The following is a 24,916-nucleotide window of genomic DNA, read 5'->3' on the forward strand; positions in this document are numbered from 1 at the left end:
GAGTTACATCTGCAGAAATACATTTTAAGTAAATCAAGAATATTGATATTTGTGCCTGGTGTGAAAGACCCTTCCCATCTGAAAAAGTTTCAACTAGCCCTATCATTAAAGATTTTAATAGACTATCCTGGACAGTAAGTAACAGGAAAGAAAACCAGATTCCTTCACCAGTCACAGTTCTGTCTGCGATGATGACTTCATCAAGGTAAAATGACCCAGATGTTTCCTTTTGCAGCAAGTCTATCTGATGCACAAACACCGGGGAATTGGCAGGGAGGTCCTGAAGAAGCATGGAGAGACTCACGCACCCATTCCAGAGGTCAGTGCAAGTAAATGTCCAGCTGGAAGACAGTAAGATTGTGCAAAGTCACTTTTGCTGTGAGGTATTGGCAATAACCAACTTTCAAGGCGCTTTGTGAAGTTCCAGGTAACATCACGTACTGCTGTTATTATTACTGTTATTTACTCATACTTAATAAATTTGCTCAATGGCTTGTAATCAGTCTCTACATGTCTCTGTTAAGTCCCCCATAGTGAGAAACAAAGCTTTAGATCTCTATTTAGGTGTCCTCCTTGAATCACAAGAGTGGGATGTAGGAATAAGAGCTACTGTTTTATTTTTGGCAAAACACTCTGATAGCATCAGTGACCTCCAAAGAGGTTAATCCAGAGTTCAAGCCTCTTGGGAACACCAGATGATTGCTCAAGGCTCCCAGCTCTCTCCACCATGCAGTAATTTAATCCCCACTCTTTCTTTCCCTTCCAGGCATGCACACATACCCCTCTCACAATCTTACAGATACCCAAGCTGCCAGCTTCAATTCCTGAAGTTCTTCAGACACTCCTGATTTTTTAAGTCTGCCTGCCCCAAGCTTTACATCTAACACCAAATGTTTTCTACTCATGTAAGTCTAAGTGAATAAAGAAAAATCAAAGACTACACCAATTTTCAAATCTTTATGTATCAATGGTCTCATGAGATTCCTTGTGGTGCGAGGAAATCAATTCATCTCAGTCTCACTGTAGAAAATCCACTGATTGTTGCCAAAGAAACTGGGAAATTAATGCCCTCATAAACCTTCTGATGTGCTTCTCAGAGACAGAACAAACTCCATCTGTGTAGTGCTAAGGTGAGACAGTGCATATAACAAGAAACATGCAAATTTGCTCAGTAAACCGTCAAAAAGAATAGAAGCATATTCCAGGAATGCCTCTGTAGGGACATAGCATGTCATCTTACCCCAGCTGACAATTTGTTCCTATACAAATACGAACTTGTCTCAGTTTTCACAGTACACCTTCATACTATAGAAGTGTAATCTTTGGAAACTGTGTCTGGATACCTCTTAGGGTCAGTTTTATTGAAATCCCAAAGGCAGATGAGTTTCCTCTTCTCTGAACATAACGAGACATTGGTGTAGGACACCAAGATATGAAGGGTATTGCTCATGTGGCCTTTATGTGCAAAACACACCTGCAAAAATGGGGGGGAAAAGATCACAGATCAAACCACAGGTAATTTATATGTAATGCATGTAGAAGATACTATATTCTGTTTCAATCCCAGTTTAACATTAAACAGGGAAATATGTTGTTCAAGGTCAGCAGTAAAGTCCACCTCTTCAGGCCAAACTGCCTCGAGTAGCACCCTATAGAAGGCAGCACATGGCATCTAGGTGACCTGTGTGCCACCACATGAGTGAAACTGATCCCTTTTGCTTCAGTGGGGTTTTGGGGCAAAATGGGCAAAATGTAGCTGGGAAGTGCCAGTGGGGATTTCAGATATATGGAAGGGAGGAAAGGAGACTGGAGGAGTTGGTTTGATTTGCAGGGTACAAGGTATGGGATGCACATCAGATGGGAAAATAGGACTGGAAGAGGTCTGTGAAGGGGAATTGGAAGGAGTCTGAAAAGACTGCAGAAGGCTTTGGGGATGACTTTTTCCCTCCTGTCTCCTTCTTTTCAAACCCCAACTATTTGCCTTCCCCCAGGTGACAAAGAAAGGGTGACAACTGAAATCGAGACCTTATTCTTATTAAAAGTAGATACATCTACAAGGAGCAGAAAAGTGAGCAAGTGAACCTGCAGATAACAAGTTTCGGGGTTTGTTTTTTTTTCCTTTTGTCAAAAACTGATTATAGAATGTTAAGGGTTGGAAAGGACATTAAAGGTCATCTAGATCATCTCTACATCTTCCATCTTTTCTCAACACCATCCCACCTTTTCTTTTCCCTCAGCAAGGGTTGCATCTCCAGGAGCAGATAGCTGGGTGTGTTAACAATATCTACATCTCCTGGATATCAAATTATCCACCTAGTCAATAAAACACACACTGTTCTGTCTACAGGCATACTCCAAAGACATGAGCATTTGTAGATTTGGAGAAAGTCTAAGCAGATCTGATGATTTTATGCTGCTGATTGGGCTCTCAGTAGTCAACCTCCAGTGCAACCAACTCATCAAGAGCAGCCACTTACATGTGTGTATTCAGTAAGATCATATCTTGGTAGAGTTAATGGGAAAGTTTTCATCAGCTGGCTTTGTCTGTGAACACTGAACCTTCCACAGAAAGGCTCCATTACACTGTCAATGCGTCCGGTGGCAACGATGTCCATGTCTGACCGAGGTAAAAAAACAAGAGGGGATGAGAGGCTCAAAAATGATTCAGAAGAAACCAGTGCAGTCAAGAGATTCATGAAAATGCAGAAACTGAGTACCCAGAATTTGTCAGTCCTACTCTTAAATATTGCCCTGCCCAGATACAGGGTGAACATCAGCAGGGCAATTGTTTCCCAACTTAAAGATGCTGAATGACAGGAGGAGAGAGTATTAGATTACTGTTCTGACCATAAACCTCATGGCAAATAATACTGTCTTCAGCCATATAGAATATGCTTAACCAAATCCGTACATCCTTTCCAGAAAATACTCAGGCAAAGATGGAAATTCACATAAAGCATGTAAAGCAACAGGGAATCCACCTTCCCCTTTGGGATGTTTGTTGCATCGGTCTATCAAAAGTGCTGCTGAAAAACTGCTAGGATTTCTTTTCTTCCTAACACATAAAAGCCTTTCTTCTGTCATTACATACTGACAGTTCACCTTTTCTTCCAATAAGAAAAACAAAGTCTGCAAAATGAACTTAATAGCAGAGTTTAAAGGAAAAAGAAAATTATGAATGCAGTAGTTAAGCTGTGTTCTAGAAGAGATTATGTAAATACAGGGAAGGGAGAGCCATTGAATGTAATTAAATTAAAAACATATTACACTCAGGAAATTAATTGAGCTGAAAATACTTCATATTTGAAAAGAATTAATGATGAATTATTATACATAATCATCCAATTTTTACTCTTGCCTAGGAATCTATTTGGTTTCTGCCGAACACAGGACGCTGGGATAGATAACCCTCGGTCTGAATGTGTATAGTTGTTCTTTTATTTTTCTGGCATCCATTCACCGCAATTTCACAATAGTTTTGCCGTCTTTCAACATTATCTACATTTTATAATTGTCAATGAAAGTACAAGTTCTCATTCTTTGTGCTATTTGTTACACATTTATTTTTATTCCCACTGTACTGCTGAACTAGTATTAGCTTTCAGCTTGGTTTTCTCTCTTTCACTGGCAGAATTGTAGATTTGGGATCATAATGTCCAGTTGCCACTTTCATTTTTCTGCATAAAGCTTCCTTCCCTCCCCAGTTAAGGTTAACTAATTATTTTCCTCCACTAGAGAAACCAGTCAGAAAATGTAAATATTACTAACTGGGACCCATTCTCTCCATACTACATACAAGAACATGATACAAACTCTCTAGGCAACCATTTACTTTTTGGTAGGATAAGTATACTGTTATTGCTGTCAGACATAGAATCATAGAATGATTTGGGTTGCAAGAGACCTTTGAAGGCCATCTAATCCAACCCCTCTGCAATGGGCAGGGACATCTTCAACCAGATCAGGTTGCTCAGAGCCCCCGCCAACCTGGTCTTGATTTTTTTCCTGGGGTAGTGTATCTCACACCTCTCTGAGCAGCTTGTGACAATATTATTGGCGTTCCCTTCTACTAGCACAGCTTTCTGAAGTGAACAATGCCTTCAATGTTAGAAAACTATTCTTGATAATTTAATTATGTTGGGTATTTTTACAAAAGCAATTGGTGTTTTACACCTTGCCTGGCCAGTCAAGTATACCACGGATATTTGCACTGTTTCAGTCATCCAGAAACACCAAAAGAAAAGACAGGCAGAGTCAGAATCAGCAGTTTCCACAGCCTGAGTTATAGCTATAGGCTACACCAGATTTACTTCCCCAGGAGACATTCTGAAACATGAATTATTTCACATGCCCCAGAACTTGCTTTTTTGTTTCTACCTAATTTTTCCAGTAACTAAAAATATCACTTGCTTTGGTAAGTGTGTTGCAATGTAAGTCATACAACATATTACAGAAAGAATCTCTCATTATTAATCATGTTGGTTTTAATACTAGTTCCATAAACTCTCCCATCAGAACACATACAGACACATACAGTTGATGAATAACTGAGAAACATATGTATGCATTTAAACCTATTAAAAATGTAAATTTACAGTCATTAAAGGTTTAAAGCATGTTAAAGAAGGAAATAAATTCTCATGGTAAATGATGATTATTTGTCACAAATTGGTACCTTCTTTCTCAAAGCCATCACGGAAAAGGATTTTAGCAGAAGGCGGCTCAGTTTCACATCCTATTGAAAGAAGTTCCTCTATTGCTGTTTGCACCTTTAAAAAAAAAATTAACAAAGTGAAAAGCAGTCATAGTACCAGGGTGCCTGGATCATTTCAGCAGGCAGCTACATCATACATATCACTACATTTTTCATAAGCTAGGGACTGGTGGCAAGGCAGCTCCGAACAACCACGTAGTCAAATGGTACAGAATAAAATTCAGCTCAGACTATGAACTTCCATGTCTGACACACACCCTTCAGAGGTGTGAGTCACCCCTTAGGTGCCCAGCAGCCTCCTGGTGCAGATGTCTTACATGAGCACCTACATGCCCCTCCAGGCTCTGTCAACTGTGTTGACTAGATGTCTAATGACTATCGTGGAGCTATCCCCCAGGAGGACCAGGGCAGTGATGATCCTCATGTACTCAGCATTGCTGATGCCTCACTTCAAATACTGTGTTCAGTTCTGGGCCTTTCACTACAAGAGAGACATTGAGGTGCTGGAACAGGTCCAGAGAAAGGCGTCAGAGTTGATGAAGGACCTGGAGCACAAGCCTGATGAGGAACGGCTGAGGGAACTGAGGTTATTTAGTCTGGAGAAGAAAAGGCTCAGGGAGGGCCTTATTGCTCTCTACAACTCCCTAAAAGGAGGTTGTAGTGAGATGGGGGTTGGTCTCTTCTCCCAGGTAACAAGCAATAGAACAAGAGATAACAGCCTCAAGCTGCACCAAGGGAAGATTAGATTGGATATTAGGAAAAATTTCTTCACAGAGAGGGTGATCAGGTATTTGAACAGGCTGCCCAGGGAAGTGGTGGAATCACCATCCTTGGAAGTGTTCAGAAAACATGTAGATGAGGCCCTCAGTGCCATGGTTTAATGATGGACGCTGTAGTCCTGGGGTAATGGTTTGACTTGATGATCTTAAATTTCTTGCAAAAGACCTTTATCTCAGGTTCTGGGCCAAATGTTTAACAGTGATTAAGTACCAGAGCTCAATCAATGACACACACCCCCCCCCCCCAGCAGATGACTGTCTGTGTTTAATGATGCCTACCTGGCGAGCCGTAGCATTTGTGGGGATCATTCTGCGCAATGTGTTATTCCAGGAGATACTGAAATACCCTGTACCAGACACGGTCAGCATCTGGCCAGCAAAGAGGAAACAAATAAACGAAAACAAATACCAACTGCATGAGACACACAGACTTCAAACCTGGTACCTTCTACCGAGGAGGTTTTATGGCCAGCAATTTGACTTTTTAAGCCTCTATACATAAAGAGTCCCTTCTGCTCTTAAACTGCTCTTAGCCTCCATGGTCTCTTCTGACACAGGCCTTAGGGTCCTGCTCTTGTATTAACATGAGCAGAAGGGATATATGACCTGTGCAGACTCGCTGACAGCCACAATTTGTCCCTAAAGCTTTGACCTGAACCTTTAGGGTTTGACTTTAAAAAACTTCCACCCCTCATTGTTAAGCATTTCATCATGCTGTAAGTCAATCATCTGATTGTAATGTAGGTTGACCAGATAACACAAACCAATAAGGTTTGTCAGTAATGAGGGGAAATAAAAACTATCCCAAACTTACATTAATTAGCAATAGTTAACAAGGTGAGGTGTTAATGAGTGAGATAAAACCTGAGGCAATTCAGCATTGCTTAAACTTTAACACATGAGCAGATTATAATCAACCATAGGGTTTACATATGCCCACCAATGTCTATAAAAACCACAAACACCTTCAGTTCGATGTTATTCCCATCAACTATCTCAGCAGTTTAAAAACAAGTCTAACACCAACAAGGCCTTTACAATTAGGATTTGCTGCCATCCACATCAACTGAATCAGGGCTAGTCCAGCTTTTAGGGTCAAGCACACAGCACTAACCTGCACTTCTGGAAGATGCAAGGCACGAGCACGAATTTCATGTCTCTCGATGTAGTAGCTGTTCACCACGTGGGGATTCAGCCATGTGTTATGTATTTGGACTCCAACTCTCATCCCATTGCTGGGTGCCTTTCCATGATGCAATGCTTCCAGGTAGTACATTGTTTGAGCAGTTAGCTCGAATTTCTTGGATTTTGGCTGCCAATGCTCACTCCAGTTCTTCACCCAGTTCTCAGACCACTCTGAATTGCCAGCAGGGAGAGAAGCTATTTTCACCTGTGCCCAGAACAACTAAATCAATCTGTTAGAAATATTTCTCCAGCCCTAAAAGACACTATGACCAACACCACAGCTCCAAAAAAACCACACTCTTGTGCTTATAGCTGATAACAGTGGCTTGGTGGTTGGCACATTTTTTCCTATTCTATGGGAAAAAGCCATAATCTCAAAAGAGCTTTGGTTTAGAGTTCATTACCATAAAGAATATAATTGTTATGGCTGACCCTAGCCCTAATAACAGTTCCCTATGCAGGTTCTAATGGATAACTTCAGTTATACGTCACATTTTCCAAATACAAAAGAAAAAACTATGTCTACAACCTTTGAGATGTAGTATGAACCATTAATAAGACCAGTAATGATACTTCTTTTTAATAGATAACTTCTTTATATTTCTTCTAGCCCTGTTCAGTTAGTAGGCTTAAAAATAGCCCACAAAAATAGTTCACCTTCATTTATCATAACCTCTCAACTTTACGAAGTTAAGGACTTATGTTTTCAGAGGGCAAAATTTCAACAGGCAAAAAAGGATGCAAACTGAAAAAGTCAGACAACAAGTTTCCTGGTTCCCTTGTACAGATCATTAGCAATGGTGATGTGCTCAACTAAGGAAAAGGTCTTCCAGAAATGATATTCAAAGGCTCTGGATGCACGCATGAGTTTTTAGTAAACTGAGAGGCTGATAGGGCCAATGTAAAACACCAAATTTAACCATATTAATTTCACTTATAATAAGGGACAATTAGCAAATTCACACTGGGAAAACATCTACTTATGATTCTAATTAAAACTATTTCCTAGCCTCATCTTTTTTTTTTTCTCTACCAAGAGTAATACCTTATGTTCTGGATCTTGGGACAAACTGAAGTAGAGAGATGCCTGACCATCTGCTTGAATCCAGAAGGTGTAATTGTTGGTCTCAGGAGCCACAAAAAATCCACGAAGCCTAGAGCTAAGTAAAAGCAGAATATACAAAATATTATAATATACATAATATACAAAAGAGTTACCGCAAAGAAAACCCAGCCTCACATGCCACTTCCACACACACCCCAAATAACAAGGAAAGACTGAGATCAGCTTATAACAAAAACTCAAGAGATTGTAAAACTGAAGAAAGCCCAAAATGACCCATTTTCACACAAAATGCTGTTTACGCTTTACAGAAGTTCTAAAAAAGGAAAAATAATCAACTGTAACAGCACCATGAAAATAAATATGGTTTTCTTGGTCACTTTTTTGTGGAATCCTTCTCAAGCAAAGTCTTAACCCTGAACAGGCAGGACAAGGCTCAAAATCATGCACAAGTTCAACTGAGAAAAACACAGAAAAGACAGAAAAATTAAAACATTTATGCGCATTACACAGCTTCTCAAGGGGCACATGTCTGTAGAGGCAATAGACACCAACATGGTTCGCATATTTTTGCGGCTTGGGGAAAAGCTTATTTCTGTTAACTCCACCTGTGCTACAGCTGAGGGTCTGGTCCTTTACAACTGTCTGGAGCTCCAGCCAAAACAGTCACTAACTGGAGCTCCTTCTACATTTGCAGCAATTTCTTTTGTGGTATTTGAGCACATCGAGGCCAGATAGAGCAGAAATACTGAGTGAAAGCAAATGAAGGAAGTATAAAGCTCTTCACTGCATATTTTGAGGTTTGAAAAGACCTTGGAGCAGAAGGTTTGCTTTGATTTATAGGAGCTATAGAGAGCTGTCAGGTGTTATCACCTTAACACTGCTAAAGGTAACTTCTCCATGGCTTCATCTCTTTTTAATACCATTGAGTACCTGAAGGACTTCTTTTCCCCCGTCAGAAATCCTACTGGGGAGCTGGCATTATGTACGAACTGCCATCTATACCCAGGACCTGCTTCTGTCAGATCAGAGCCATCATCCCAGACTTCAAAGAGAAGACCTCTGTTTCCTAGAAAGTTAAACCAAAAGAATTCTCAGGAGCAGCCAGCAAAAATCCCAGAGCACATTCTAGGACCAGTGGTGTAAGAAGACAGCCCAGAACAGAATATTTCAATAATAAACTGGCTCTGTTTGAGGGCCTGTTTTGCAGTCAAAGGCAAAGCACAGATCATGCTTTAAGGAACTTGCCCGACCTTGAAATCCTCCACCCAAAAGAACAAAAATCTCCAGAGAGCAGAGCATCTGCTTTTGCAGGAAAAGGCACTGAGATGACCCAGAGCCAAAATGCCTCATTTCATGCACAATAATTTCCTACTGCAATGCTCCATTCAAGTGGTGTCCACAGAAGCTTCTACAGTAGCTCTAATTCAGCTATCCTTTCTCTAAATATCACCCATACTATTTACTCATCATTTTCCCCAGCCCTGCACACCAGGCTGATCTTCCTCCCACCATCGTCCATCTATAAGTGACAGGCTGAGCTCTCCACCTTGCCTTTCTTTGCCACAGAATCATAGAATATTTGGGTTCGAAGGGACCTTTAAAGATCATCTAGTCTACCTGACCTGCAACGAGCAGGGACGTTCAACTGGATCAGGCTGCTCAGAGCCCTGTCCAACCTGTCCTTGAGTATTTCCAGGGAAAGGATATCTACCACCTCTCTGAGTAATATGTGCCAGTGTTTCACCACCGTCACCAACAGTTTCTTCCTTGCATCTAGTCTGAATCTATTCTCTTTCAGTTCAAAACCATTAGCTCTTGTCCTAGGCCTTATTAAAAAGTCTGTCCCCATCTTTCTTAAAAGCCCCCATTAGGCACTGTTCTAAGGTCTCCTTGGAGTTTTTCTCCAGGATGAACAACCCCAAATCTCTCATCAGTCTTTCTTCATAGAAGAGATATTCCACCCCCTGAACCACTTTTGTGGCCCCTCCTCCCCATCATACCTCAGAGAAACTGGTTTCATGTTGAAGCAGACAGTGTTTTGGAAAACCTTGTTTCTTGGTTGCAGTCATCATCAAATGATTTTTACTCTCCATTTGTGTTTGTTTTTTGGGACCCTTTTGTTATTTGAATACTGTACCTGGCTGGGGGGTACCAAGCCTCTTGCCCTTGCCAACAGGCTCAGTGGTGCATCTGATTTGCTTGGGAGAGACATGCTTGACTTTACAGGGGACACCTGGCAGCAGGAAAAGGAGACAAAAGTGCTTTGTGAGTCTTGGAACACAGCTGAGCTGTGGCGTAAACCCATCTCATTGCCAAAAGGAGTCAATATTTCACTAAAAGCCTGAGCTTGTACTATCATGCAAGAAACTGGCCCATGCACACAGTCAGAATAGCTGGACCTTCTGGATGATGAGTCCTAAAACTCCTGCACTGGTATCCGTGAACATCAGTTGAGTTTTGTGATCAGGACCATGACCGCTGTATTGAAAAAAAAACCTCTCACGCATTTCTCTTCTTACCTGCAACAGTGACCTGCACTGGCTCCTCAAAGAAATCCCCCGTGACAGTGAGATCAGTTCCTCCTCCAAGACTCCCACCAGCTGGGAACACAGAGCTTATCTCTATAGAAGAAGGAAAAGGGGAATCTGAAAACAAGCATTCAAAAGGTTAATCCCAGCCCTATTTCTGTAAATGCCAGCAGTGCACTTGCACTGTTTCCAGCCAGAGCAGGCTCCTGTGAATGAAGCAGGCATCTCACTGCTCCTTCACGGGTTTTTTGGCAGCGGCTGGGATTACATTAGGAATGAACATGGATAACTTGGCTGCATGACAGGAGAAACACTGCAACGCTTGGACGGTTACTTAGCAGTGGCTTCATGTGTCATGCTTAGTTTGCAGAACTGTATATTCTGTGTTGTGGAGGAGCTCTGCAAAAAAAACCTGGAAAACTGTTTTAATCCTTTTGACCTTCTCTGACTCGCTTCCCAATTTAGCCTATAGGTTTATATGTTACAACATTTTCCAATTGTCCCTTGGGCTTCAGAGACATAAGGAAAGAGCTGAACATCTGACATCCGAGTGTCCTCACCATGACAGCCTTTCAGAATTTATCCGTTATAGTCATGCCCTTCCGCACTAGAAACCCTTTTTTCTCTTTGATGGCATTACTCACTTTGCACTCTGATGTTCTATTGTAGCCACCCAATCATTCTGAAACAAAGACTGATACAAAAGGTGAGTGACCATAGTCTATATCTGTCTTTTTTTGTTTGTTTGTTTGTTATTAGTTTATCTGGTATTTAAACTTTACTTTTACAACGTTGACCACTGGCCAGCAATCAACTGGATAGATCTGGCAGATCTTGTTTCTGATAGTGTTCTCCCAACAGCCAGCTTCATGCAGGGTTATTTCATTTTACTGTGCCTCAGTTGGCAAATAGGGACATAAAATTACCCCTCTTTACAAAGTGCTTTACATTTATAGGCAAAACAAGCTATATGCTAAAAAAAATATGGAAAACACAGACATGCATTGGCAATTTATTTTTAATGCTTTTGAACAAAACTTCTGAGGTACAGAGCATAAGGGACTAGTGCGTTCATTATGTTAATTTCAGCCAGTCTTGATGGGACATTGTTGGGGACCAAGTGGTCTTTCACCTTTATGTAACCTCTGACTAAGAGCAAAGGCTGCCGTGTGTTCTGCAGTTCCTTATCCCCTGCTTCTGCTTTGGCTGTTGGACATAAGCCTTGCTGAATCTTGGAAACTACTTGCATGACCATAATCTTGACTGAGTGCTCAGGATTTCATTGTCTGCTGTCTATAATAAAGATAGAAATGCCCCGTGGAGGTTACTATTGTTAATGTACAATAATTATATTTTTTAATTAATGGATGCAGTAACTTGCCTAAACCATTTATCTAGACCTCAGTTCTTGGAGTGGCTGAACAGAATCTCCTCCTTACAGCTGATGTAGAATCTATCTCACCTTAGGGTCCACATTTCTAAAATATCAACCTTACCAAACACAGCGTGATTTAAAGGAAGAAGTTTTTCTAGATGCAAGATCTCAAGTCTATAACCGATCTTACATGAAAAGGAATGATAAAGCAACATTATTCCAAACCCTGACATACTGCTGTTCTCTGGCTGACACTCTCAGGTTAGTCTGACCTAACCCGAGAGTTCAAACATGTCCCTGTCTAAAAGGAACACTAACTCACTGGGGATGCAGAATACAGCCCATGGCAACACACACCCAACTTTAGCACATAAATCTGGTCTTGAATTTTTTATCTGTGGCATTTTGTGTAGTCAAGCTCATACCACAGGAGTGTCACACCCAAAGTAAGGACACAACAGGATTACTTCCTTAGGAAAAGGAACAGCGAGAGATCTTTTCTCAGACCGTTGCCAAAAGACAGCGCAGTCAGTTATGTAGATCAGTGCAATACCTGAATGTGTTTGATACAAGAAGAGCTCCTGCTTGGCACTGATGAGCCAAGCACTTTTGTGTATTGCTGACCTGCAAGAAAGAGAAAATGCCTGAGGGATCATTGGCCATTTAAGTAAAAGTAGACCTTTTGGCAGAGCAGGACACTCACTTTCCAAAGAAACAGTGGAACATTTCTGCAAAGTCCAACACACCTTTCACCAGCACATTAAGGCATGGATTCAAGAAACTCCATTAGATGGCTGAAACTTTTTATTAGAAATACTATCCCTCTTGTAAAGTATGGTTCTGACACTGTCAAAACACATTCTTATCACATCCTTTTATGGCTAAATTCTCACCCATTTGGATGAATATTTAAAAGTGAGGTGAAAGGATTTTATTCAACTAGGCTTAGCAGATGACTTATGTTTTGGGCACTGAAACTAAAGTATTAAAAACCAAAGCAGAGATGCTTTGGAAGAGATGGCTTTTTTCTCCCTTTTCATTCCCAATCCAATGATCATCTCAAAACAGCAAACCTCATTTCTAAGCAATGACACACAGGATTCAGTGAAAACATTATGTACTTATCCTAGATCTAATGCAGCTGTGTCCCCGTGTAAAAACCACAGAAAGATAGGGGAAAAAAGATTCTTTTACTCACTTTCCTTTGTTAAAAACAGAGAAGCTGACATTGTGGGACCCTGGAGGAAGGAAAAGTAATATGCTTTATGGCAGAAGTGTGTAGGGCTTCATGAAGAGTGCATCCTACCAAACATTGCCCAGGTCTCCTGAGCCTGATTATCCTCTTCCTCACACTTCCTTACAACAGTTACATTAATTTCAGCAGAGTATGTGTGTGCAGAAACCAAACCAAATAACAGCTTAAGGATCTTAGAGCCTTGGACTGCAGGTGGGCACTATACTGTAGGATTACATATCTAAACCTACAAGCCGAATGTCAGGAACAGGGTTTGGTTGTCTAAACACAAATTGCTTCATGTCATCTTAGACCCTCTGTATCCTAACTGACCTCATTTGCCATGCTAGGAAGGTTCAGATCTTTTTCAAGACCTCCATTAACACTGACATCCCACTGAAGAGCTTCTAGGTACCCAAAGATAACTCAAAACCTCAGAACCTCAGGCTATTGATATGTGCCATCAGTGCCTACATGAGAGCCAGGTATCAATTTCTATTTAAAATATTTAACTCAGATAATCTTTCATAGCAGCCTTCCAGTATCTGAAGGGGGCCTATAGGGATGCTGGGGAGGGACTCTTCATCAGGGACTGTAGTGACAGGACAAGGGGTAACGGGTTAAAACTTAAACACGGGAAGTTTAGATTGGATATAAGGAGGAAATTCTTTCCTGTTAGGGTGGTGAGACACTGGAATGGGTTGCCCAGGGAGGTTGTGAGTGCTCCATCCCTGGCGGTGTTCAAGGCCAGGTTGGATGAAGCCTTGGGCGGGATGGTTTAGTGTGAGGTGTCCCTGTCCATGGCAGGGGGGTTGGAACTAGATGATCTTGAGGTCCTTTCCAACCCTAACTAGTCTATGATTCTATGATTCTAAGTAGGAAGCTTACTGCTCAAAGCCTCCAAAAGAAATCAGAATCTTCTTTAGAGTGCTTAGAAGCAAAGAAAAATGAAAGGAATCCAGCCTATTACCAGAGAGACCATGAATACCACCAAATTTATTCCTCTAATAAAACAGAAAAGGTAAGGTCTGTCACATACAAAAAAGATTAAAGTAAAAGTAATAAGCAGCAAAGGCAACAAATCACACTGTTGCTGCTATTGCTCACATCATGACATGATTTCACTTGAGCACTGTAAGGCTGTGAAGAGGATGGAAATCATTGCATTGACTACGATGAAGACTTGCAAGCCTCGATGTAAAGCAGTTACTGTGGGCTCATCTCTGAGCCACAGTCTTAACACTGGAAACAAAAAAACCTCATGACTGACACCCTTCCTCTACCATCTGGAGTTGCAGGAATAGCAGAAACCCATGATTTTGTCCACTTGACACCAACCTATGTGGTTCCCTTCCACCCGGCACTGCAGAGTTCCCAGTCCATCTTCTGCCTGAATAGGGTAGCTGTGGAGAGACAAAGGATTTTGCTGAGCATTGGGAGAAAAAGAATGCAAAATACAGTGAGAATCATCTAATCAAGAAAATACATGGGCTAGATCTAAACTGGTTAGACTTGGCTCCCTTTAGAAACAAGCAACAGGTGAGATGGAAGAGGAACAACCCATCTCCCCACTGGCAGTCAGGTGTTCAGCAGCTTAGGAGGATATCTCCCAGCTGGACATAGTGCTCTATCTTTGCACTTTTACCCTTGTTTCCAGTAGCTGATCCTATTGATGACTTTCAGAACACCATATTAAATAAAAGCTGAGCAAAGACAAGCCCAGGCACAGGTGAGGATGAAAAGGAGGACAAGCTTTTCCCCTCTACTTGCTCCTCTGTGTGTCCCTCATCTGAAAAGAGGAGCAGTTAGCTATTAAAACAGATATGCTTGCATTAGACTAAAATTCTGGAGCCGAGGAATGATACAAGTCCCATCATAAACTCACATTTCCATTGAAGTCCCCCTCCTGAGAGCCAGGAATAATTTTACAGTGCAATAAGAGGGTCCACTGAGGACCCCAGGAGACTTAACACTGACTTCCATGGAAGTAGGTTTTCTCCAGGTTCCCTGTAAAAGCAGCTTCCCCTTTTCCGTGGAAATGACTACCATGTTTTGGAGTCTAAAGAGTTGAATGGAACAGATGAGGCCAGGGCATAGCGTATCATCTCCAGGCCAGAAAACAGGCCCCAGCCATGCCTGGTTATGTATGGTTAGAGCCACAGAGAGCCAGCAACCCTCACTCACCGCTGTCACAGACCATAAGATCGACTCCCCGTGATCTCTCTCTACCTTAACCCAAAGAGCTTCTTCAAAAGTGAAGAACTGATTTGTGCACAAGACGTGCTGAGCCCTTGTACCAACACAAACAAAAAGTAAGTCAATAACTGACATGCTTCCAGTTTGCCTGTCAGCAAAAGAGCAGAGGCTGGTCCATCCATCTCCTTCTGCCACAAGGATAGCTGGCCTGGACGAAAAATAAACAGGAAAGGTGAGATATGAAGTGACGCAGATAAAGCTTCACAGATAAAAATCTGATCCTGTTAATACTGGAGCAAATATTTTCAAATGGGAAAGAATTTCTCCTTACTTCTATGTAAACTTATTAACCTAGAAAACCGGACAAGCCCTAATCTCTTATCTATTTACCTGCAAAGTGTATTCCCTAATACTATGAGAACTGCACCTCTGTAAAGGTGACAAGCCTATCTTCTAGACATCCACGACAGTTCTAAATGATCCGATACCTCCTCTCTGCAGGGAAGGGTTGGTAGTCTGGACTCCAGGAGGGCTATACTCACCCCTGCCTTCCAGAAGAAGCAGACAGCACAAGTACAGAATTGTGCTTGTACAGCCATACTGCTTCAAGATGCAGCTCAGTCATTCCTTGATTTCAATGATGAAAAATGCAACAACCTCTGCTGAAATCACCCAAGCTCCTAGCAAATTCAAGCAAATCCCCACCTCACAGAACCAATATAGCAAGGGACACCTTCCACTAGATAGGAGGAATCAAGTGGGAACAATAAATTCACAATAATTAGCATAATAAGCAAAGTCTGGCAATGTTTCTTCGAGAATTAACAGGCAATTAAGGAAAATATGTCATTAAAACCTGTAATGCAAGCCTATGCTTCAAAGTGTAGTTTTATGAAGTTTTAATAAAAAGGGTTTGCTTTTGTTAACGCAGCTTGCTGATAGTGAGATAGCTTTCAAACATGAACAGAAAAAAACCATCAGTGCTGTGAAATGCCTGGTTCAGCATCACTGGACCATTGCATCCCATACAGATCATGGAAAAGGGTGCAGAACACACTCAAAAGTACAAAAACTATTGGTGTTTGCTCCAAACCCTGAATCACTGGAACTGAGCAAGAGACTGCTCTGGTCACATGCAAGTCCCCACCTGGTATGTATTTACTGGCACACCAAAAATGGGCAAAGTATTCATGTGAAGCTACAGTGTGAATGTCTGGTATGTAAAGACTTTGAGGCCATTTCCTCTTTGGTGATAGTGATGTTAAGCTGTAAAATTAGTAATCTAGCAATGGAGCATGCAGGCACGTCCAGCCTGCAGTCAGACAGACCAGCCTTTCATCCCACTGATCAAAGGTTTCACAGTGCCACTAGAGTCAGGTGAAACAATAACTAATATCTAACAAAGGATGCTAATGTGCATCCAGTGAGAAAAAGTGTAGGGCTGACAAGTGGGTGCAGCTGATAAGGCAAGAATCTGCACTGGACTCTCATTCATGGTGGCAGACAATTTAATTACTTGGCAAGGGACATTTCCACTCAAACTCAGAAGTAGTTTAAAAGCATCTAGTGGCCAAATATCTGCTGCTGCAACTAATATTTCTAACTACCAAGAATATACACCTTCCCTGGCTACTGAAATGATCGCTAAAATGCCAGCACAGTAACAATAGATTAATAGTTTATTTTTAAATACTCACTTGGGGTTAGTTTTTCACTGCCATTGACACTCATGCAAGGAAATCATAACTCAGTAGCGACAACACTTCCATACATATGGAAATACATATGACAGACAGCAGGGTCAGTGTTCATGCTCATTCTAGATTCACTGTGCTTAAAGTGCTTCTGTCCTGAAGTAAATGTTTTAAATCTATCTGCTTTGTTCTGCTGCATGTAGCTACCGAAGCAGCAGAAAATTGAAACCTTTGAGAGCAAGGAAATGACCAGAGAGGGTTTAAAGCAGCAAACAACAAAGTCTTTGTCTCAAAATACTGCTTTGTCTTCGGAATCACCACAGCATCTGCTTCAAGCTAACAGTTTTTCTAAAAATGCAAATGGAAGGGGAAATTTATTTAACTTTTAGCTTCTGACATTATTTTAATTAGTTAAATTTTAATTTGCTAGCCAAAGTAAAATCTACAGCAACCAGACGCAATTACAGTACAATTCACACTGAGCTGTGATTGACTGTGCTGCCAGTAAACAAACCAACTAGCTTAATGGACCAGTTGCAATTAGATTAACAAAGTTTGCTGGAGCCCAACTCATGAGCTGCAATAAACCACAAAGGAAGCAAATGGCAATTGTGGGCCAACTGGTTGCAATTTATTGCTGTCAAGGAGGTTGATGTTAGAAATGCAAATTTACAGGGACTGGGTCAGAAAACTGCCTATATGTAATTACCCATCGATATAATCCACATTGAAGTCCAGGGTCTCATATCTTGCAGCAATTGTCTTCCCATAAATCTCTATTAAATTTCCTGTTTAAAAGGAAATGGAAATTGAAGGGAGTCTTAAAAGCAGATAACTTATTTGCAGAGTTTCTGAGCTGAACAAAGGAAATTCTTGGTTTTTACTAATTTTGCAGACAGGTGCCTAACTGGCTGCACTGATGGCTACTCTCAGCTTCTACCATAGTTCAAGGTGAATTTCCACTTAATTCAGTTTTCCCAAAACACACATCTTTGTTTCCCACAAAAAAAAAAAAAAAAAAAACTCCATTCCTGATTTTTTAGCAGATCTAGCATTTATACTGAGAATACATTTTCCTCAACTCTTTTGTTAACTGAACTCCACATTCTAACTCCATTCTATGGTAGAGCCTCGTGAGGCAACCAAAATTACATCATCTGTACACTAGACAGGGTCAAGGTCCAACAAAGGACCTCACCATATACATGGCCAAGCTGACACAACACTCCCTTGACCACACTGGGTGACAGCTTGGTTCAGTTGCCTGCATAGGGGTACCTTAAACCATTTGAGGCATTCTGTTCTCCCACTGTGGCTCAAAAAAGAATGAGTCTTTGTAGTTGTGTTGTATCTACATGCTCCAGGCAGGTCGCTCATGTTCCAGGACACCTCAAACAGCACTAGACACTTAGTGTTACTCTAATGCTCTTCACTTACTACCCTGGGAGGTCAAACACCCAGCTACCACAAAGAAGCCTCCATACAGACACCCTAAAGCACGGCATGAGAATCTGGAGCTGAACTGCCCCTGAAAATGACTGGAAACGAGGGATGGACTTAGATTGAGGAACATCTATGTGAGCTGCAGGATCACGGCACTCTTAAGAGACCAAAATATTTTGATTGAGCTTAACTTGAGAAACCAGCATTTCAATATTTCTCCAAAGCAGCCTGCAAACACAAACAGAATAGAAACAGGAGAGCAAAGGTCTTCCGTACACCAGTTTATAGTGCAGACCAAAACCAGTGACCATCTTCTCAAGTAACTTTAAAGTCTAATCTAAAGCCCCATTTACCAAAACATCTGTATGTCATTACAATATCACCTAATAGCTAATTTTTCTTTAAACTGTTGCTAAATAAGGTCAGATTACTCAGTTTAAACTGATTAGACCCATCCATGTGCTGAACATCTCTCAGGCAGAATCGGGCTGCCAAATGTACCAAATAAGCTGGTCACTGCTACTCACTTCTTTTGCACTCAGTGCCACAGACTCTCTACCCTTGTGCAAACCCATTTTTGTGTTCAGCATGAGCTTAGACATAAATTCTGGAGGTGCCCATTTTAATCCCCAGCAAGACAGACCCCTCATAAGGAGAAAGACAGTATGGAAGCTCAGATAATTAAAGTGGGCTCCAGCTTAAAGAGAGGTCCTGTACCTGGGATGCCAGATGGTGGACTAATTTGGTAAACCACAGGTGTCTGAGCAGCAGAGAACTGCAAAGAGAAATTTGTAGTTAAATGGCAGTCATTTTCGCAGCAGTCCAACAATATCTGATTACACATTGCTCAACAGAGTCAGCAACCACGTCTCAGAGACTCCAGGCTTGATCTTTGAAGCAGAGCCCTGTTCTGGGAAGGGAGTAAAGAGCAAATATCTCCTTCTTACCCCCTCCACATTCAGAGTATGGCTTACTGCTATTTTATCATCCTCTTTTGCGCCCAAATTGTCCACCCTGATTCGAGTAAATTCCAGGAGATAGGGATGCTGGGGAGGGACTCTTCATCAGGGACTGTAGTGACAGGACAAGGGGTAACGGGTTAAAACTTAAACAGGGGAAGTTTAGATTGGATATAAGGAGGAAATTCTTTCCTGTTAGGGTGGTGAGACACTGGAATCGGTTGCCCAGGGAGGTTGTGAGTGCTCCATCCCTGGCGGTGTTCAAGGCCAGGTTGGATGAAGCCTTGAGTGGGATGGTTTAGTGTGAGGTGTCCCTGCCTATGGCAGGGGAGTTGGAACTAGATGATCTTGAGGTCCTTTCCAACCCTAACTATTCTATGATTCTATGATTCTAAAGCTAAGCTACACTTTATCTGAAGTTGAGACCTCCATTTCATCTTGCATTATGGCACCACTTTTGTTCCCAATAGTATAATCTTGAAAGCTATTTCAACATCATATAACTGAAATACTTCAGCTAACCTTTAGTAAGCTTGTTGCAGCATAGCAAAGAAAATATTTATCTTGGCCCATCTTAATGAAGTAGAATACATCAGAGGTGTTTTTGTGAAAGCACTACCTTGACTTCTGAGGGAGCAGCAAGGAGGTATTGGAAATCTGCTATGGGGTACTATTTTTGACTTAGAGTTCAAGAAGGGGCAGAGAGATTGTTCTTTGAAGCAAGCCTCTCAGAAGATAGGGAGCACACAGGGGTACTTTCCAAATGGAATAAGGTCATCATCAACCTCTCAAAGTAGCTGAGACACATAGATACTGACCCAGCACATGCTTTGGCTGCATTTTCAACAAGTAGAGCCCATTTTCTCCCATTGCCTCTTGACTTACAGATGCTGCTGTTAGCCTAGCAAATAGCATAAATAACTGAAAGAAGACCTAAACCAAATCAAAGACACATTTGCACATAGGGTTTTTTTCAGAGCTTTCTTTGAACTCCGCTCCCTTTCAAAGCTCAGTCTTTGCCTTCCCTCCTCCTCATGGTCATATAAAAAATGAATGAGTAGCCATAAACTCCCTATGGTGATGGCCACTTCTGAGAAGCAAAGGCAGCATCACACCATACCCTGGGCTGGCGCTGATGTGGGGAAGCAGCCAAAAGCAGCATGAAAGCTAGGGCCACTGGCTGACACAAGTCTTCCGAGCTGTTCAGACTTGTTGCTGCCTGCAGCGGGCTTTTTCAGTCTAATGTGGAAGCAAAATTAATTTTTAATACGCATAGCTCCAAGGTCCCAGCCCCAAAACAAAGAGACACATTGTGTTTTATTTAGCTTGGAATGTGCCTCATTAACAGCATCCCCTGGTGATTTTTCATCAACTCTCTAAGCTAGCTGAACCGCCCAATGACTCTTCAGCTTTAATGTGCAATTTTCTGAACGCGCTGGGTTTTCTTGCTTGATACTCAAAGTTAGCACAGAGGTGGGATGTGACTTACAGACACACTAGGCTTTGTCCCAAATTACACAGCCATGGTTAAGGATTCTGCCCTGCAAGAAACCCTGACACCACTGCCATTAATTGGCCTAATACCACCATATGCCACAACCTCCTGAGACAATGTGCCTTTACACTGAGAGCCAAAGGAAATACTGTTTGATGGGGGGGAGGAAGGGTGGAAAGGTAGCAAGCTCTCAAAGTAACTGAGCAGCAGATATGAAATCATAACTGAGGTTTGAGCTTTCAAAATCTCGCTCATCTTACATATGGAAAGCTGTCCTACACCTGAAGAGATAGAATCATAGAATGGTTTGGGTTGGGAAGGACCTTAAGATCATCTAGTTCCAACCCCCCTGCCAGGGATGCCTCACACTAGACCATGTTGCCCAAGGCGCTGTCCAGCCTGACCTTCAACACTGCCAAGGATGAGGCATTTGCTACTTTCTCTGGGCAACCCATTCCAGTGCCTCACCACCTTCACAGTAAAGAACTTCTTCCTTACATATAACCTGAACATCCCCTGTTTCAGTTTGGACCCATTGTCCCTTGTCCTATCACTACAGTCCCACACGACATCCTTCTCTCTAAATTGGAGAGATATCAATTTGATGGATGGACCACTCGGTGGATAAAGAACTGGCTGGACGGCTGCACACAAAGAGTTGTGGTCAATGGCTCGATGTCCGGCTGGAGACCGGTAACGAGTGGTGTCCCTCAGGGATCGGTGTGGGACCGGTCTTGTTTAACATCTTCGTTGCTGACATGGACAGTGGGATTGAGTGCGCCCTCAGCAAGTTTGCCAGTGACACCAAGCTGTGTGGTCCGGTTGATACGCTGGAGGGAAGGGATGCCATCCAGAGGGACCTTGACATGCTTGTGAGGTGGGCTGATGCCAACCTTATGAAGTTCAACCACGACAAGTGCAGGGTCCTACACCTCGGTCGGAGCAATCCCAGGCACGGCTACAGACTGGGCAAAGAAGAGATTCAGAGCAGCCCTGCAGAGAAGGACTTGGGGGTGCTGGTCGATGAGAAAATGAACATGAGCCGGCTTCAGTGTGCGCTCGCAGCCCAGAAAGCCAACCGTATCCTGGGCTGCATCTAAAGGAGCGTGACCAACAGGTCAAAGGAGGTGATCCTGCCCCTCTACTCTGCTCTTGTGAGACCTCACCTGGAGTATTGTGTGCAGTTCTGGTGTCCTCAACATAAAAAGGACATGGAACTGCTGGAACAAGTCCAGAGGAGGGCCACGTGGATGATCAGGGGACTGGAGCACCTCCCGTATGAAGACAGGCTGAGGAAGTTGGGGCTGTTCAGCCTGGAGAAGAGAAGGCTGCATGGGGACCTCATAGCAGCCTTCCAGTACCTGAAGGGGGCCTATAGGCATGCTGCTGGCGGGACTCTTTGTCAGGGACTGTAGTGACAGGACAAGGGGTAACGGGTTAAAACTTAAACAGGGGAAGTTTAGATTGGATATAAGGAGGAAATTCTTTCCTGTTAGGGTGGTGAGGCACTGGAATGGGTTGCCCAGGGAGGCTGTGAGTGCTCCATCCCTGGCAGTGTTCAAGGCCAGGTTGGATGAAGCCTTGTGTTGGTTGGTTTAGTGAGAGGTGTCCCTGTCCATGGCAGGGGGGTTGGAACTAGATGATCTTGAGGTCCTTTCCAACCCTAACCATTCTATGACTCTATGATTCTATGAAGAGTCCCTCTCCAGATGTCCTTTCCTGTAACAAGCTATGCCCATAGGATTTATTCTTGCCTATGGTTGCCTGCCAATGCAGACTGTTAGCTGCCACCCTGCAGCTTGGAGGGTAACACCAGAATAAGCCAGCATAGCATCTGCTGACACAATAGGGTCTTCTGAGTGTGTGGCTTAAGTGCAGAGACAGATTAACATGGACCCAGATTTTTGATTCAGACTCTTAGGTCACCTATTCTACCCAGTGCCACTGATGAGTGCCTCAGCGCACTTAATTTTTTAAGGGACAGAAGGAGCATCCTGACTTCTTGTCCTGACAGACACACAATAAATGGGAGAGAATATTTCAACACATTCCCTGTGATACTAGGTCTCAAGTTTGACTCCAACACCTTGAATTAATTATTGTCACATCATACTCGCTTGGTGGTTACCTTGAAAGTAAAGTTTTCTTTCTCCACCTCAGTCAGACTGTTAATCACACGTCCTTTCAAGATCACTTCCACGTAGTATAAACCTTCCTGGGGTGAAGACCTAGGTGCAAGAAAATGTGTTATGTTGTGTTATTTTCATACAGATTTGGTTTATGTATTTTAGGAAACGCCAGGCCCTTCACAAGGTCTCCATTCTTCACAGGTCCACTGAGGCTTCAGTAGAGCAAAGCAAATATACACTGTGAACCCAACCTTAACACATGTGAACCTGAACTCTAAAGCTACAATTTAAAAGAAACTACAGTTAAGTGCAGAAAGTGATAGGGCTGCAGAACTCTATCTAAATTGTACATTAATGCAAAAAAGACAAGCTCATTAGACATGCTCAGACAATAATTGTTATTCATTAGTATTAAACTAACCCAGCATTGCCTGGATCTACAGGGCATCTTGTTCCTGGTTTGTAAACTAATGTTGCATCATTAATGCACACAGTTTCACAGCACAGCATTCAGCAGAATTAACTCCCAGCCAAATCATAGCAGCAAGAGATGGAAGAGCCCCATTAAGGTCACTTTTACAGCCTCTTGAGACACTCAATCTTCCAGTCAAAGAACCTTCTTTAAAGTTATGACAGGATAGAAAACAGAGAGCTGAGATTGCCCATCTGAAACCATTTGTTTCCTGCTATACTCACAACTTCTCTGTATGATCTTGGGCAGGTCAGGGGCACCAAAAGCTGGCAAAATCCCTGCCAAGATTTTGCTTGGCACTTTGCAGCTAAGAATTACAAGTCTACAAGCCACTGATGATCTGAGTGTAGCCTCTCCAAGAAGACTCAGTCTGACTCCCACTGTAGGTTGCCTCGTGCTTCATTAAGTTGAAACAAGAACAAATGCAACACAGCTTGGAGGGCACCCACAAGAATTCCTTCAACTCCCAAACTGCCTGTACAGACACTGAAAGAAGATGAGGATCCTACAAGACAAATGGTAAGGTCTCAGCCCACACTAAGATTGTGGATCATACCTTGTTCTGCATCTTATAGTGCATAAGTCAAAATACAGAGGGGAGACATCACAGGGCAACCTGGGCAGGTTTGGATTCACCAAGAACACCTGCAGATGCAATGCACTGGTTGAAGAGACACATTCTTGCTGGCCAGATCTTGAGCCTAAACAATCAAAGACAAACAGAAGAGCTCTGTGAGGACACGATTAATCACATTTAGTTACACAACAAACATTTTTTAATGTGATACCTAGCTTCTCTATAAGGTCTCTGAGCATTGCTCTTAATATTTTTCTGGTTTAAATCACATTTGTGTAATTTCACATTGTTGTGGTTTAACCCCAGCCAGCAACTAAGCCCCACACAGCTGCTCACGTACTCCCCGCCCTAGTGGGATGGAAAAGTGAGGGTAAAAGTGAGAAAGCATTTGGGTTAAGAATAAAAACAGTTTCATAATTAAAGAGAAATAATAATAATAAATGTGAGGGAAAAAGAAAAAATAGAGAAGAAAATAAAACCCAAGACAGACAAGTAATATGAATGAAAATAATTGCTTACTGCCAACTGACCAATGTACAGCCAGTCCCCAAGCAGTGGCTCCACTCTGACAACCTTCTCCACTAGTTTCATTTCTAAATGTGATGTCATATGCTATGGAATACCCCTTTAGTCAGATGGATCACTTGTCCCAGCTATGTCCCCTCACAAATTTTTGTGCACCTCCAACTTACTTGTTGTCAGGGTGGTGTGAGGAGCAGAAAAGACCTTGATGTTGTATGAGTACTGCTCAGCAATAACTAAAACATCTGTGTGTTATCAACACTGTTTTCAGCACAAATCCAAAACATGGCACCATACAAGCTACTGTGAAGAAATTTAACTCTATCCCAGCCAAAACCAGTACACACACAAACCCAAGTTCATCCCACAATGCAGCTGCATGGGGTTTTGCCTCTAATACAGTATTTGGTCTCTTTCACATGTATTCTACTGCAGAGATTGACAGATATTGGGAGTTGGAATCGCCTCAGCCGTCTACACTGGAACATACACATGCCCACAGATACTTAAACCACCCACAGAGTCAGCACCACTTGCCAGCCTTCACA

General features: G+C 42.3%; 1 protein-coding gene across 5 annotated transcripts in view; it reads right to left on the minus strand.

Moving 5' to 3' along the window:
* PKHD1 (PKHD1 ciliary IPT domain containing fibrocystin/polyductin) overlaps positions 1 to 24,916 on the minus strand; it is a 272,144-nt gene that overhangs the window by 240,027 nt on the left and 7,201 nt on the right. For all 5 annotated transcript variants that reach the window (XR_010613271.1, XM_065681837.1, XM_065681838.1 and 2 more), the window contains exons 4-21: positions 23,826 to 23,970; positions 22,797 to 22,896; positions 18,932 to 18,989; positions 17,481 to 17,559; positions 15,211 to 15,285; positions 14,220 to 14,284; positions 12,846 to 12,885; positions 12,201 to 12,271; positions 10,264 to 10,365; positions 9,882 to 9,977; positions 8,675 to 8,810; positions 7,724 to 7,838; positions 6,608 to 6,883; positions 5,773 to 5,862; positions 4,676 to 4,769; positions 2,478 to 2,617; positions 1,344 to 1,474; positions 169 to 341 (exon numbers count right to left, since the gene is read on the minus strand). Coding sequence is in view for 4 of the 5 variants with exons in the window: in XM_065681837.1 (XP_065537909.1) it covers positions 169 to 341; positions 1,344 to 1,474; positions 2,478 to 2,617; positions 4,676 to 4,769; positions 5,773 to 5,862; positions 6,608 to 6,883; positions 7,724 to 7,838; positions 8,675 to 8,810; positions 9,882 to 9,977; positions 10,264 to 10,365; positions 12,201 to 12,271; positions 12,846 to 12,885; positions 14,220 to 14,284; positions 15,211 to 15,285; positions 17,481 to 17,559; positions 18,932 to 18,989; positions 22,797 to 22,896; positions 23,826 to 23,970 (1,986 nt within the window). In the remaining variant the exon portion in view is untranslated. The remainder of the gene's footprint in view (positions 1 to 168; positions 342 to 1,343; positions 1,475 to 2,477; positions 2,618 to 4,675; positions 4,770 to 5,772; positions 5,863 to 6,607; positions 6,884 to 7,723; positions 7,839 to 8,674; positions 8,811 to 9,881; positions 9,978 to 10,263; positions 10,366 to 12,200; positions 12,272 to 12,845; positions 12,886 to 14,219; positions 14,285 to 15,210; positions 15,286 to 17,480; positions 17,560 to 18,931; positions 18,990 to 22,796; positions 22,897 to 23,825; positions 23,971 to 24,916) is intronic.

This window comes from Lathamus discolor, chromosome 5, assembly GCF_037157495.1.
Source record: "Lathamus discolor isolate bLatDis1 chromosome 5, bLatDis1.hap1, whole genome shotgun sequence".
NCBI lineage: Eukaryota > Metazoa > Chordata > Aves > Psittaciformes > Psittacidae > Lathamus > Lathamus discolor.